Consider the following 15,694-nt stretch of genomic DNA (forward strand, 5'->3'; position numbering starts at 1 on the left):
GAAGCACAATAAAAAGTCAGGACAGAAGGAAGAACAAAGGACAGTGAGCTCTCTTCTAAAAACACACAAACATTTCGACATAATCTGAATACCTATTATAATTCACTGTGAACACTAACATGTCACAACACATATACAGAACATGCACAGAATAAGATACGATGGCAACATTTCACTCACCTCTAAATTGGCACGAGCTTTTTTCAGCACATCACGAGTCCTCGACACTGTAAGGCAGAGGGTGTGTTCAAATAAAAAGACCTCGTATGCCTTCTTTCAGTTTGATGTAAACTTGTGTTTCTCTTCATGACAGTGCAATATGCTACTTGATAGTATCATTACAGTATACTACATTTTACTTTAATGCCTCCTGGATCTATTCTAGACTTTTCTGGGCCGCAGCATGCGGCCGGGCAAGGTGTGGCATTGGTAAAAGGTCTTGTTTGTTGAGAGATGCACACACTCACGCTGGTTGACGATGAAGGTTTCCATGCTCTCCTTAGTGCGGTTAGTGCTCCTCAGTCTCTGAATGGTGCCCTGCAGAACCTCCTCCTGTTCTGAAATCCTCATACGCAACGAATGGATCTCCTCCATCATGGTCTGCTCCTGTGGCAACACAAACAGACTCAGTCATGAGATCAGTAGCATTATGTAAACCAGTTTAGACATTTAGACATAAGTAACTTATCAAGGCCAGGGCTATACTTTAACTAACAGTGCATTTAAATGCAAATAAATGTTGTTATGAGATGCCATGGAACTGTGTGCTGTATAGAGCTAATTACACATATATTATCGGTGAGGAAACAGGAATTGAGCTGTAATGAACTCATCAGTTACATATCATTTTTCAGTTTGTCAGACAGCCACGTGACACCATTATCAACAGGGTTATTTTTCAAATGTCAATAAGACATTTACATTTGGTATTTAAATGTTTAATAACTAATACGGTCAGATTGCTGACATATTTTGTTCAGCTCTACATTCAGACCTTTTTCATGTTCTGGATGGAGCTGTCCGCGCTGGGGAGAGCTGCTCTCCAGAACATCTTTAGCAATGAGATGGCCTCTTCTAAGATCTGCTTCAGAGTCTTAGTGTTTGACAGTAGTGTTTTCACACAGCTATAGTCTAGACCCTAGACAGAGAAAAGAGACAGAGAGAGAGAGAGACAGAGAGAGAGAGAGAGAGAAAGAGAGAGAGAGAGACAGAGAGAGTTTGATCTTTATTTATACATTTATTTTGTAGTTAGTTTTTTTTTTCTAAGATAAGAGAAACTCCTAATAATCGAAATGTAGGATTTTATCACCATTTAAATCAATAACATGCACATCTTTGATATATATTAACCAAATAACTCTTGTTTGTCCCTGTTTCAAAGAATGAATCCTTGTTCACCAGAGCTGCTGCCCTACCTTGTTAGCATTGACCTCCAGCAGGGCCATACTGAGGCAGGACTGCAGTGCCGCCTCCATCCTCTGGACCAGAACCCTGCCCTCCATAACCTGTTGCTGCAGGGCGCTGAAGTCATCCACGTGTCCGATGGCATGGCGGCCGTTACGGTTGGCAAAAGAGCCGTCTGGGGCTTCTCCTTCCAGGTAAGCATGAGGGTCTAACGCATCTGAGAAAGAAAGAGAAATAGGTTTATATCTTGGCTGTATCCTACATGATGGAGCCACGTAACTACCGTATTCTAGACACCTGAAGGAATACATCACAGAGATTTTAAGATTTCTTCAAATATTTTATATGTCTATATAAATTAAATATGCCCTCTAGTCTGATAGGCTGAATAATTACCTAAGACCGATCAAATATAATTTAGGCTAAATGACCATGACTGACATGCACAGACATGCAGAGACATGCGGTTAGAGGGCACACCATTAGTTGAGAGTGAAGCTTCCTCCAGCTCTGAGTAGGGTGAGTATGGTGATCCTGAGTGAAAGAGTCCAGTGTCTCTGACTGGGGGAGAGGGAGCTGGGTCTGTCAACAAACAGCAGCCAGCACTTGATTAAGATTTGCACACACACACACAGAGATACACACACACACACACACACACTCTGCATGACCTTTTCATATTAAGTAAAGTACAAACACGAATCAAAAACATTAGAACGTCCACCACGTATTCAGATTTGGCACGGGACAGAGCATCTGGCTCTCACCATGCAGAAGCTGCCTTCTGTAGATGCCATCCCGAAGGGGGCTAGCGGGGATGGGGGAGGGCCGGGGCTCCATGCCCCCAGCAGAAAACTGTTGCTCCAGCTGTTTTTGCAGCTGGCTTCTGAGGGCACTGTTCTCTTGTACGCTGTGCTCCAACTGCGTCCTGAGTCCCTTAACTTCCACCAGCAACTCACTCAGCTCCACAGCAGGAATACTAGGGTACTTCACCTCAGCTAGGTACCCTACAGAGAGGGAGAGAGAGAGAGGAAGAGAGAGAGAAAGAGAGAGAGAGAGAGAGAGAGAGAGAGAGAGAGAGAGAGAGAAATTTTGACGTTTCGTTTAAATATCCAACATCTTCTTGCCGCACTGACATGTTCCTCACACTCTTGGTTTAAGAGGATTACACACACAGACAGGGCATTAGCAGTGACATACCTGCTGGGGAACTCTTACTGCTTCCACACACTCTGTCATAGAGCTGGAGTTCACTTTGCAGAGAATGCAAAAGCTGTCTGCTCTCAGACAGCTGCTGCTGGAGCAAACTCACCTCATGCTGCAGTCTACACGAACACAAAAACACAGAGAGTCAGTCTCAAAATTACAGTCACATGAAACAAAAAGGTTATAGACACAGTTACAGTCAAGGTTCAGTGAGAGTAAACACTCGCAGGTTGACACATACATCTGAGAGGGTTTGTTGAAGCTGAAAATATTACATTTTAAAGAGTACGTTATTGCGATATATTTGTTTCAAGAGAGATATCTTACCTGTTTGTGCATTCCTGGCTGCTCTGCCTTTCTGCTCTGAGTTGCTGGATCTGTTGGCTTTGCTCGCAGCTGTGTGTCTGCAGTCTCCTTAACTCCTCTTTCCACTGATTAGCCTCTAACTCTGCTTGCTTCAAACGTACATGCCCAGACAGCACTGCCTCCCGCAGCTGCTCCAACTCCTCACTGCTGTCTGTGGAACAGATGACATGACATGTTTACATAATGTATGTGTGTGTGTGTGTGTGTGTGTGTGTGTGTGTGTGTGTGTGTGTGTTATAACATACTGTCTGTGTTTATAGAGATATCTCTTTTCCACATGGGTGTGTACGTGTGTGTATGTGTGTGTGTGTGTGTATGTGTGTGTTTTAACATACTGTATATGTTTACAGAGTTATCTCTTTTCTGTTGAGAAAGAAAGCGTAGAGTTCTTCATCACTGTCTGATATGATCTGACTAAAAGTCACCAAAAAGGGTGGTGACCTATGATATTAAATCAGTTTGCAGTAAAAGATTACCTCTGCTAGCCTGAAGTCTTGACTGGAGATTAAGGTTCTCCTCTTTCAGAAGACGGATTTCATTGGACAGCTGACTGACAGTGTCAAGGCCTTGGATATAGATGTTAGTGGCTGCACCTGCAGGGAAATACACCACACATACTCATAAATTTATATAAAGTAAAAAATCCAGGTAGATCTCTCAGGCTAGACAGGAAATCTAAATTAAACAGGAAATATCTGAAACACTGTACAAAAAATGCAATAGTAAATTCACTCAGGAAGACAAAGATATCCATCCTCTCATATTCTGAAATTAGGAGGTTAAGTCTGCTCTGAGGTTGTACGATTTGCTTTTCTTGTGCAGTGCTAACTTCGGTGTGTCTCTCACCCCCATCTCGTCCTGATGCTGTCAGTCTGTCCTCCAGCTGCTGCCTTAACCTTTCATTGGTTCTGATGGAATCTTCCAGACGCTGCCGCAGGCTCCGAATCTCTCGCAGGTGCTCCTCAATCAGCTCCACGCCTGACAGCCCATACAAGAAATGACACAAACGAGATCAATAATGCACGATAACAGGCCAATATGAGCCAGAGAAGAAAAATCTCTTCAAATTCTACATGTCACTAGTATTGATGAGCTACAGGGATCAACAGCATGATACAGCTCCTCAGCTGACACTTACTCTATAGTGTACCCTAATGATGTGGCTAGACTACACGAATATGATTTGCCTATAACTACCATATCAGTTTTGTAACATTCTTGTTTTTAGACTGTGGCAAATTTGGTGACGTGTGGTAAGTCACCAAACAGGAATCATTTAAGAACAAATCAGTTATTTAGAAACTTTCAGAACACAATTCAATTTTTATTGCATAATTAAGTTCCTATGTTCTATGGCTCTTACTGACGCTTCTGTGTGGTTTCATGGTATGCCAACAGAACAAAGTTGAGGAAAATAAAGATTAAGTTTGTACCTGAGTGGCTGCTCCCTGTTTGGTATCCTACCGATCCAGGGAAGGTGCTTATTGGCTGTAGAATGCCATCTCTATCCCACAATGCACTGTTCTCCCCCAGGCTTAACTCAGACTTCAGAGAGGGCCCTCCGCTGCAGCCACCCAGTTTGTGTTGGTGAAAGGCATAATGGGACAAAGGGCCATAATTGGTGTCGGATAGGGTTTGGGCAGGGAGTGAGTAGGTGGATGCTGTGCTTACACGTGGGACAACGAAACCACCTATGAAAGAAACATATCCAAACTAAAACACTTAGATTTCACATAGCACATACTGCCATTGATGTTCCTGTATAGGAAACCAAATGTTGCTATAATTGCTATAAATTAACATTGAAATTATGATTATGGTGAACTGACAATAGCAATGGGCTATGATCACCCCCCCCCCAAAACAAAACAAAACAAAACAAAACAACAGTGACTGCTGCAACATCTCAAATGTATAAGTGTGCTGGCTTTTCGCTATGTCAATCACTGTGCACATAACGGCAAATAACATACATGTTATTTCCACTCTGCTGAGGCTGCTTCACGTGAAAGATCATAGCGCATCTCTTTTACTCAAGCAGCACACTGTGTGAAGTTAATTTCTAATGCAAATCCTGTTGAAACTTAGCAAGCTGACTGGCTGACATGTTGCTATGGAAGCCAGGTCTACAAAACTGGATACAGTACTCTAAAATGGTTTCCTGTACTCCCTAGCTAATCTGAAATGGCTAGAGCAGAAAGCCCACTGACAGTGAGCAAACAAAGCCTGATGCTAAATTGTTATCTCTTGATAATCTATGTATATAAAGAAGAGGAGACCACTTTAAGAAAAGCATTTTTGGAAAAATGTCACAGTTCTGGTTTAAAGCCAGTTATTAGGACACATGCACACACGCCCCCACACGCACACACATAGACACACACACACACACACACACTTCCTGTCAGCTCACTTCCAGCTGGTAGTCCCTGCAATTTGTAAAGCTCTGTTGAACTGAGTGTCCTATGCATGGAGACAGGACTAGGCAGGGTGTCAATGGGCACAGATTGAGCCAAGTTTGAAGGGTCAGGCCAGCAGTAGTTCTGAGGAAGGGGCAGGGAGCTGGACACGGGTTCAAAGGACACGCCTGGAAACAGTTGTTGATGAGACATGACTATTACTGTCAGTGAAACGCTAAAGCTTCTCTATAGCACAGTGGTAGTTATAAACAATTACACAAGAGCAAGTATATATCATGTCGTTATTGAACACTGTTTTCCTGGCCTACCTCTCTGAGGCTGACCCTCCCCTGCTTTATTTGGACTGAGGAGGGGCTGTAGGTCCTGGGGAGTGGGGAGGGTGGAGGGGGGTTCTGAAAGAGAATGGAGGGTTATGGACTGGCCCACAGTGGGTGGTGTAATTTAAGGGCTTTTGTGTGTATGCGTGTATGCGTTTGTGTATATGAGAGTGGTTCATGTACCTGTTTCATTAGTTCTAGGGCATGCCTGTTCTCCCGTCTCTTCCTGGGCATATTCGCTGGCCACATCCACATCTGAACACAACTCCAGGTCCTCATTGGTAGATCCTCTCTCATCGGACACAAAAGAGGTGTGATCTGATTGGTCGGTGGTCTCTGAGGGAGCGCGGCTACTGGAAGGAGTGTCTGGACGTTGCTGGAGTTTGGTATGAAGAGACTCTATGATCTTATCTTTCTGCTGGAGCTCCTTACTCAATCTGCACAGACCAAAATCCAGATGCCATAAGCAGAGTGCTATAGTGCCCGCCACAAGTAAAACCCTCACAGACCACAGCAGCCCTCAGATCAGAAATAAAACAAACACTGACCGTATGGCTAGAAGCTCATGGCCCATTTTATCATCATGTAGTTCAGACCGATCTCCTGGTTTGGACAGAGGGGGAGGAAGAAAAAGGAAAAGAGGGGAGTCAGGGTGACAAATTGTGTAAAAAAAACTAAAATGAACACCATCCTTGGACAGGCTTGAGTGAGCGTACATCCCACCCATTGCCTTTGCGTCTACACGTCCGACACCATATTGCCAATGCATGTACTCACTTCCACTGATCTTGGTGCTGACTCTCTGGGCTAGCGCAGTGCTCTGAGCGAGCTGCTCTCTGAAACTCTGACCCATGTAGTAGTCAATGTCATTGGCGCGCAACAGCTCCTCAAAAGCCTTGGTGGTATCTCCAAGGTGCTGCGTCAGAATGTGACAGATGCCCCGCCCCTCGCGCATTCTCTGACGCAGGTGAGACAGCTCACGGGCCTGCGCCTGGATCAACGTGTTGTATTTTCTGAGTGGACAGGAAGAAGAGAAGGTCTAAGTGAAGGGAAGAATTTTCACGTTTCCTTTGTAAAGGAAGGATTCACCGTTCGACTCCAAGGGCGTTTTACTTGAAAACACCCTCCTGTAATGTTTCCAAAACTAAATCCTATAATAAATGTAATATGAAATTTGAGGTGATGATGATGGCAATATTTGAGAAGATCCATGAAATAACAAATTTAACAGCCTCGCTCACCCTGGCCAGGTGGGACATTTGCCATCCTCCGTGACGCCTTTGCCCTCCAGCCTGGTGCTCTTCAGCTGGCTCTCCAGGGATGCCACGCGGGACACCAGCTCCTGCAGCTCTCTGTTGGGCCGTGGCCCGTCTGACTGCCAGCCCTCATCCTCCTCCAGCCCGCTGTGAGACGGCGACGCCTGGAAGGCCCAGTTCACTTTACGGGGCGTCCTCTCCAGGCTGGATGCGTAGTCGGAGGTGGCGGAGAGCGAGCGCACGCGCAGCTGCAGGCTACGGATTACCTTATGGCATCGGGAGAGCTGTGCCCGCAGGTCTTTCACCACTGACTGCAGCGAGGCAGGGTCCTCATGCTTGGTGTCATTCTGCCAGCCCCAGCGTGTGCCGCCGTAGTCCTGCCGGGACAGGGACGTACACATCTCTAAGTCATCAAACTCTGCAAGAGGAGGAGGAAGAGAGAAGAAGAAATTAGAAGAAAGAAAAAGAAAAGAGGGAAAACAAAAAAGGAAAGATCCTGTGTAAAGTTCAGTAACATAATAAAGGGAGAGTGAAGTGTAAAGTTGAGGTTGTATTTGAGTTTTCAGGAAGGTGTAAATCTGTTGAACAGGTTAAAACAGATTCCATGTTTACGAGAGCTGTAAAAGCACCGCCGAGAGATGAAGTTGCGTTGAGGTTGAAAAAGAAGTGATGTGTTGTACCTGGGCTGCTGGCATCCTCCCTTTCTGCCTCGTTCTCACTGCGGCCACATGTCTCGTAGCCCAGATCCTGCAGATCCACCTGAACCTGTTTGCTGTCCTGCTGCACCGATGTCTCGGCTGAAAGAGAGAAAAACACGCATGAACACGACTCGCCGACGATCCTGCTACCTGTTGTACTCCGTGGTAAGATTTTACAGTCTAAAGGGAGAGGTGTATGACACATACTCAGCAGTTCTCTATAGTCCTTGAGCTGTTCAGCCTGGGCGTGTACCGTGGCCTCAGACACCATCAGTCTCTCCTGCAGCTCTCTGCTCTCCTGTCTGCTCAGAGCCAGGTCGGCACGCAGACGCTCCGCTTGCTCCCTCAGACCCGCCTCCACGTGCTGCCAGAAACCCCCTTCACTGGTGCGGTTACAGACGGTGGATGTCTTCTCTTCACCGTGTCCATCGTCCCCGTCATGTTCCAGCTCCTGAGTCACCACACAAGCCTGTGAGTCATGGTGCCACAACACGCAGTCACATTACCAGTGTCAGGTGTTTCCCATAAATCATTGTCTTCTCCGTCACAGGTTTTGTTTTCACCCAGCGGCAATGTACGCTACAATTTGGTTTTAAAATATCAGTGCTAGTTCAGTTCTAAGTGTTCTCTGCTCTCTTCCCTTACAAACCTAAAAGTAAAGCAGAATCAGGGCTTTTATATTCTTCTCTCTCATACAACGTGTTTCTTTCCATCTTTTCATCCTCTCTGGTTTAACAACTGTCAAAATGCAGACAGATTACACATATCGCACTCAGGAGAAAAACAGCCTTTATACAAAGTGGTGCTGTCATTTTAACACTCAGAGAAAAAAGGATAAGGGTAAACTGTTTGATCTAGAGTTATTCATTTGAACCTAAAGCTAATCTTTGAAGTAAGCAACATGAAAATTACATTAAAATATGTCTTTTCCCCTTCTATCTGTCATTACCTTTGTTGCTCTGTTGCTGGTGGATTGGTCAGAAAGTAATGAGCCCAGATCTAAGGAGTGAGGTCTGGTGCACCTCCTCTTCCCACCTAGCGCCTCCCTCAGCTTCACACACGGGGGCCCGCGTTTGCCTTGAGAGGTTCGCAAGGTGTCCTGATGCTCTTGCTCATCATCATCTTCCTCCTCGTCCTCCCCTTCTTCTTCCTCCTCCCCTTCTTCCTCATCCTCCTCGTCATGGATTATAAAACAGTCTGGTTGATGTTTGTCTTGGTTGCTCAGCCCGTCCACTTCATCCTGCTCCCACCCTCGACACGTTACTGATCCCACAGCTCCTCCTCTTCCCGCTCTGGTTCTGATTACAGCCCCGGTTCTGGCTCCGGTTTCAGCCTCGGTTCCGGTTCCGGTTCTGTTCCGCTTTAGTTCCTCATTCTCTGCACGCAGACTAAGTAGAGCGTTCCTGGACGGCAAAAAAAATTCATGACATTGCACAAACATTTAGCTTAAAGAAGAGTGCATTCATGAAAAGGTGCATCTGAAAGTCGTTTTCGCTGTGCTTTTTAAAAAATCACGTAATTCCATTACAAACGTCAAGCATGGTAGACAGAGGCATATTGGTGTCATTGTTGTGTAAGAATGGGAGACTTTTACCTCATCTGAGCCAGTGAGGAATCGCCAGCCTTGTCGAGTTGGCTCTTCAGCTCTCTCAGCTCCCTCTCCATTGTCTTCTTTTGCTCCACCAGCTGCTGCACCTCAGTTCTCCACTTTGCCACATCCTGCCCCTCAACCTTGGCCCCCTGGGATATCACCTTGTTCACCACTCCCTCAGACATCCCGGCATTCTAAGAAGAGGAAAATGGAAATGACTTTTCATGAACCAGCACTGATTTTCTACTGTGATAACTTAAATTCTCAATGATAGTGATATCAAGAGTACTTAAATATTCTAAACAAAGTCATTAAAATGATTATTACTATTACTATTACTACTAATATTATTATTATTATTATTATTATTATTTGTAGTAGTTGTAGTGGTACTAGTAGTATTGTTCTTGTGTTGTTTTGGTTCTTTGAAAATTTGCTTTCAATTTTTTCCCCGAAAGTACTCACCTTTGTAGCAGACAATCTTTGAGCACTCAAATTCACCTCATCATCTTCTATACTGTCTGTGAATTCATCACTGCTACCAACGTCTTCATTGTCTTCATCATCATCATCGTCCTCTGTGCTGAGTTCTAGAGCAATGACAAAGAGCAAATGATCCGGTCATTCTCTCTCTTTCTCTCTCTCTGACTCACTCTCTGACTCTCTCTCTCTCTCTCTCCTTCTTTCTCTCTCTCTGACTCTCTCTCTCTCTGTTTTTCATTAGTGTTAAGACTGTCCCTTTTTTATTTGCCTATAAGCTTTCTTTAAATCCCTTGTTTCATTCCCCCTTTTCCTGTCGTTTTCTCTCTGTTCCTTTGCCCTGTTCCTCTGTGTGTCTCTCTTTCCAGTGCTGGTCATGAGACTGGAAGGAAAAGTTTGTCATGGGCAGTCAGCCCAACCCCTTCTGGCTGATTCACTGCACACACACACACACACACACACACGCGCGCGCGCACACACACACACGCGCGCACACACACACACACACATACACACGCGCACACACACGCACACTCACACATACAAAACAAGTATGATATACATAAGACAATCATGGTACATTCAGACTGTTGGATCGGAGACATGAACATACAGAGGGGTTAGGGGGGGACTGGCATTAGAGGTCTGCAGTTAGTCAGAGACAGCGAGTGTCTAGAATTTTATGACGCGTTGATTTTATGTAAGCCCAGTTTTCATAACAGGACTGTAGCAATAGCAGTAAGAGCGAATACGGGCTGCCCACTCAAAGCAAAAGAGTTATTAGAGTATAATGCTCCACAGCTGGCCCAGCACAGAACAACACCGTTAAAGAGATTCTCACAACACAACACAAACATCACTGCTGAAACCAGTAAACGACACATCCATGAAAGCTCATCAATGATCAGGAAGCGTTAGAATAATGACGGCGTTAGGAATATGATTTATGTGCTGATGTTGTGAGCTATCATAAATGATGGCACTGAGAAATCTAAAATGTACAAATTAACATAAACCCACCCCATATCAGCACTGAGAAATCTAAAATGTACATATCAACATAAACCCACCCCATGTCAGGGTCCGGGCCATAGGGCCATAAACCCACCTCGTATCAGGGCATAAAGACTGATCAACAAGACCAGCGTTTTGAGGGGTTTTGGTATGCATTATTCTTGAATGAAAAGTTGCCCTGGTGTTATCACTCACTCACTCACTATCTAAGCCGCTTATCCTAACTAGGGTCGCGGGGGTTGCTGGAGCCTATCCCAGCGGTCACAGGGCGAAAGGCGGGGAAACACCCTGGACAGGTCGCCAGTCCATCGCAGGGCCCCTGGTGTTATCTCTAGATATAAACTATAACAGATAAGTTTATTTACTTGGAACAATGTGAATAAGATTTAGTTTGAATACATAAAAATATCACAGAAAATTATATCATGGCTGAAACAATTTATAGTGAAAGTACTTTAAAGTACTCGAGGCAGAAAGAAAATCCAAATTTAGTCCTCACAGAGATTCAGAGGGAAAGAACATCTAAATTTAACAATAGGTAGAGAATCTTAACCTCTAACAGAGGTAGACACGTTGGACAGAAAACACCATTTTAGCTTCAAAGACTCCTATAATTCATTGAGTGAAGGAGACTTGTGGGAGTCGCATATTCATATTATGTTACATTAAACAAAAAATATCACGAAAGCCGCGAAACGTTGAGAGAAATCAAACCAGAGCTTTCCGTATTCCACTCCAATTTTCCATTGCATATTTGAGACGAGATCAAACAATGCCAGAATAAAGGGGGGGGGTGGGGGTGGGTGGAGTGTACTCTCTGACTTCCCACTGAGCGTATGCCTTTGTCTACGCTGTCCATTGTCTTATTAAAGTCAAAATGAAATTTGTAACACGTCACGCTGTGAATTCCACCAAATTAACATTTTACACGACACAGGAAGTTTCTCATATATTGTCAGAGTGAGTTTAGATGTTATATATTTTAAAAGTATATAAAAGTACATAATGGTATTCTTTTCTGCACAGCTGAATCTGCACAGCTACATATAATGAGAAAAACAGGGTTTAGCTCAGGAGAAATAGTCTCACCTAGCAGCACTACATAAGAAGCAAGGCAATTACCACGTTAAACCCTTTATAAGAGGAGCAGAGGAGGGGGGTCCGCATGGAGTGCTTACAAACCTTTACAAGCTCTCTGACGTAGAGAAACTGTTCCAATAGCAGTGAGATCCAGAGATGCAGTTTTGAACATTTCGGGGTGCATGGATTGTGTGTAACATACAATTTGTCAAGGTCTCGTGAAAAGAAGGTTTGTGCTTGCTTCAGTAGTCCATTCTCACACCGACAGTGTTTAACAGCAGTGAGGAATGGAACTGTTTCTGACATTTAATGAAGTTCTTTATGTATGACCCGAGAAGAAATGATCGTTTGCGGAGGTAAAATCACGCTGACACACCACACAGTAATACAGCCGTGCAATAAGGCACCGCATGCAGGGTTACCATGCAAACGTGACACTAGAGGCTCACTGGGTTAATCAAAAACACAGTTCCACTACATCTCACTTATATCTGTCTTATTAATATATGGGCCTAGTAGAGATAAAAAACAAATATGTGCATATTTTGGCGCGTTAACTACTGAATAATTCACACTCTAGCAAAAACACACATATTCTGAATACATGTTTGAATGAAGTGTGCAATACTGCGGGGTTTGGAGAGTGAGCTTCAAAACAGACATGGGAGCCTGTTCTCCTTCTTAAAGAATTGAAAATCTATTTTTTTCCAAACAACAACAACAAAAAAAACAAAAAAAAAAAAAAAACGAAAAGTTTAGTCAGTGATAGAAAAAAATAATTAATGGTAGATGATAAAAGTGAACATCTTTATAATGATGACAAATGTAAAGCTGGTTCATTGGTAACAAAATGACTAATCAACACCATTCTCCTCCTATCACCTGTCTCTTGTCTCCTTGACATTTCATGTATGGTTTATTCTTGATTTTCTTAATGGGAAACTAAATTCTCTACTCTGTCCTGGTGGATGTGAGACAGGTGATGGAGACATGGCAACAAAGGAGAAAGGGAAAAGATATCCCGTAAACAAATATCCATTCACTGTTTTATCAGAGAGGAAACAAAAAAAAACATTCAAAAATCACAATGCTAGTGTATATTTATTACTACTGGTTTTGAGGTACATTAGAATGGCATTTTTTTTTAGATGTGTTACTGTGAGAAAATCTAGATGGAAAGAAAAAAGAAACCTGACTGATGGAAAAAATAGAAGAACAAAGCTGATCTCATTTGGCACAAGGTATCTGAGAACACAGTACACTTATCAACTCAGTTGCTGTGAGCTGAGAAGGAGAAAAAACATGTGATCAAGAACTGTATAGGGAAAAAATAAAGCAAGTAAAGCTTGCCAAAGCTGAAGTTACAGCATGCATGCTAATATATTTAACGATCAGCTCAACTCAACATTACTTTAGGGATAAGACTACAGACCACAGCATTGCATATATAATTTTAAGATATCACAGATATCGCAAAAACAAAAGTCATATGTAACAATGAGCAAAACTGTCCTATAATTGATTGTTTATATGGGCAACATTTAATATATTTTGTACTAGAGGACTACTCTGAATGGATGTTTTTGAGTGACAAGCTTTCATGAAATGTCTCATATTTGCTCAAGTAAGGCAGAGATAGGCTGAATTGTAAAGCCAACTGCTGCATGCTGTGCATGAAAAAAAACACTGAATGACAGTGTCACATGAAGCTGTCATCTAGTAACTGTCTTAAACAGAGCAGTTCTGTGTCTTAAAACACCTCAAGATCTTTGAGATCTCACTTCCAAAGGTATGCATGATTGAAGCATTATCAACTATACAGACATTTCTAGAGGATGCGGCTACTGCATAGGCAAGAAGGTTGTGTTGACCAAGACACTGCTTCCATATTGTTTAGATTTTTCTGGAGAGAATCCAGATTTTTTTTGTGTGTGTATATAACAATGGTTCAACTCAAAGATGAATGAGCCAGACTTCACAGAGCACGGCACTCTGACGATCAGTGCAGTAACATTAACACGAGAAACACAGTACAACCAAATGGCAAAAAAAACCAAAACAAAACAAAAAAACACCACCAACAACAGTTGTACTGAATAGCAATAAATGAAGACAGTTTGCAAAAGAATGCGTAGAAAAACACACACACACACACAAACAAAATGTACAAATAAATTAAAATGTCACATTTGCTTGGGATGCAAATTTTAAGTGTGTGAATCCATCACAGCTTCATTTATTAGCACACTCGCGTTTGCTCTCGGTTAGAGTGAGTGCGTTTTTGTGTAACTCTCATTGGTTAAAGCTTGCCCTTTCATACAGGATTAGTAACAGTGCCCTCTGCAGGCCTGGTGGCCTGTCCTAGTGTGCAGCCCAAACTCCGTGGTTCCCCACCTCCAAAGTCAGCCTGCGTCTTAGCTCCCCTGTCCAATGCCAGGGCAGTGTTTCGGGTCCTCGTCAGGATCTCCTCCAGCTGACCTCGCAATGCCTGAACGGTATCCAGTTCTGTGTGTAGGGTCTGGATCTTCTCTGCGCTGCTTGAGGATGAGGCGAGGAGCAGGACAATTACACAGCATAATTCCACAGTTAGAATAAAATTTATGTTCATTCCTGATGCTTACAATGCTATACATAATGGGCAGACAAATCAAGGCTAGCTGTTTTGCTTTACTGATGATTATGTCTAATGTTAAATATGTGACTAGAGGTATCAAACATAAGAGCGTTTGTTCAATTACTCCTCTATGAGTATTCCAAGTGTAGACAACTTAATGTACCAGTGTTGTATCAGTAAATCCAGAAACATTCTTCAAATGAACAAACATTTTTACCAAAAGTGAACAGTTGTGTCAAACATCTTTAGGGTATTATCAGTGTGGTACATGCTAAACTCATCTCACAGAGCCAGGGACTGCTTGTTCTGACCTGTCTCCTCTGGACTGGATCTGGGTCAGGTTCTGGTAAAGTTTCTTTTCTGCTCTCAGAGCCTCGTTGAGACTGTGGTACTCAGACACTATCTGCTCCAGTGCACTCTGAAGAGAGAGAGACAATACTCCCCAACTTACATAAAGCCAACACACAGTCCCCATGACTGCCAATTAAAAATCTTCATTCTACATCTTAAAGAGCTCCATTGGTTGAAGTTTTGGTTTATTTGCTAAACTAGCCTCCAAAAAACGTTCAGCAGCTCTGCTGAAGAGGAAAAAAAAAGATTACCTGGTGGCCAGGACTGGAATGGTCCTCTTGCCTTTTGGCTAGGGCATTTCTTAAAGCAGTGAGTTCTTGCTGCAGGGGCAGAGACAATGAAAAAGAATGACAGAGAGGTGAAGAGAACAGCAAAGCATGGACACAAGGGTTAGAGACAGATGAGAGAAATCCCAGAGAATGTGAAATCACAGTACAGTACAGCTTAATGGACTAGTATTCCATATATGTGTGTGTGTCTGTGTGTGTACCTGGGTGTCTTTCTGCTTCCTCAAGGCTAGCTGGAGCTCCTCTTTGACAGCCTGCATCTCTAGTCGGGCCTCTGAATTGCTCTCATGCATGTCTTTTGAAAGACATACATGGACAGACACACAACCACAACAACAACAACAACAGGAATTACACTTTACAGTAAAGCTAACAGCTTGTTTCTGAAAACTCTTATTTCCTCTCCTTACAATTGAATATTTTAGTATAAAAGATGTGTTTGTTAATTATCTGAAATCCTATACAGGTGGTAGCTTACCGTGCATTACACCTGCTGGCCTGGAGGTCACCACTGCATCCTCCTGGCTTTGCATCAGCTCCTGGAAATACCAGAATTTATGACGTATGACAGTTTGATTGAACTTTCATACATACATATTGTCAGATTACC

General features: G+C 43.3%; 1 protein-coding gene across 1 annotated transcript in view; it reads right to left on the minus strand.

The window, feature by feature from the left end:
- LOC115812175 (myomegalin) overlaps positions 1-15,694 on the minus strand; it is a 37,445-nt gene that overhangs the window by 865 nt on the left and 20,886 nt on the right. Inside the window, exons 18-46 of the mRNA XM_030774661.1 lie at positions 15,597-15,623; positions 15,549-15,557; positions 15,288-15,368; positions 15,049-15,117; positions 14,758-14,864; positions 14,227-14,369; positions 9,652-9,848; positions 9,262-9,386; positions 9,001-9,070; positions 8,617-8,907; positions 7,875-8,076; positions 7,650-7,766; positions 6,955-7,387; positions 6,491-6,726; positions 6,262-6,316; positions 5,922-6,150; positions 5,705-5,759; positions 5,390-5,563; positions 4,410-4,667; positions 3,823-3,954; positions 3,453-3,569; positions 2,938-3,127; positions 2,605-2,729; positions 2,172-2,411; positions 1,885-1,986; positions 1,416-1,621; positions 995-1,138; positions 468-606; positions 181-227 (exon numbers count right to left, since the gene is read on the minus strand). Coding sequence (XP_030630521.1) covers positions 181-227; positions 468-606; positions 995-1,138; positions 1,416-1,621; positions 1,885-1,986; positions 2,172-2,411; positions 2,605-2,729; positions 2,938-3,127; positions 3,453-3,569; positions 3,823-3,954; positions 4,410-4,667; positions 5,390-5,563; positions 5,705-5,759; positions 5,922-6,150; positions 6,262-6,316; positions 6,491-6,726; positions 6,955-7,387; positions 7,650-7,766; positions 7,875-8,076; positions 8,617-8,907; positions 9,001-9,070; positions 9,262-9,386; positions 9,652-9,848; positions 14,227-14,369; positions 14,758-14,864; positions 15,049-15,117; positions 15,288-15,368; positions 15,549-15,557; positions 15,597-15,623 — 4,320 coding nt within the window. The remainder of the gene's footprint in view (positions 1-180; positions 228-467; positions 607-994; positions 1,139-1,415; positions 1,622-1,884; positions 1,987-2,171; positions 2,412-2,604; positions 2,730-2,937; positions 3,128-3,452; positions 3,570-3,822; positions 3,955-4,409; positions 4,668-5,389; positions 5,564-5,704; positions 5,760-5,921; positions 6,151-6,261; positions 6,317-6,490; positions 6,727-6,954; positions 7,388-7,649; positions 7,767-7,874; positions 8,077-8,616; positions 8,908-9,000; positions 9,071-9,261; positions 9,387-9,651; positions 9,849-14,226; positions 14,370-14,757; positions 14,865-15,048; positions 15,118-15,287; positions 15,369-15,548; positions 15,558-15,596; positions 15,624-15,694) is intronic.

The sequence above is a fragment of the Chanos chanos genome, chromosome 5 (genome assembly GCF_902362185.1).
Source record: "Chanos chanos chromosome 5, fChaCha1.1, whole genome shotgun sequence".
NCBI lineage: Eukaryota > Metazoa > Chordata > Actinopteri > Gonorynchiformes > Chanidae > Chanos > Chanos chanos.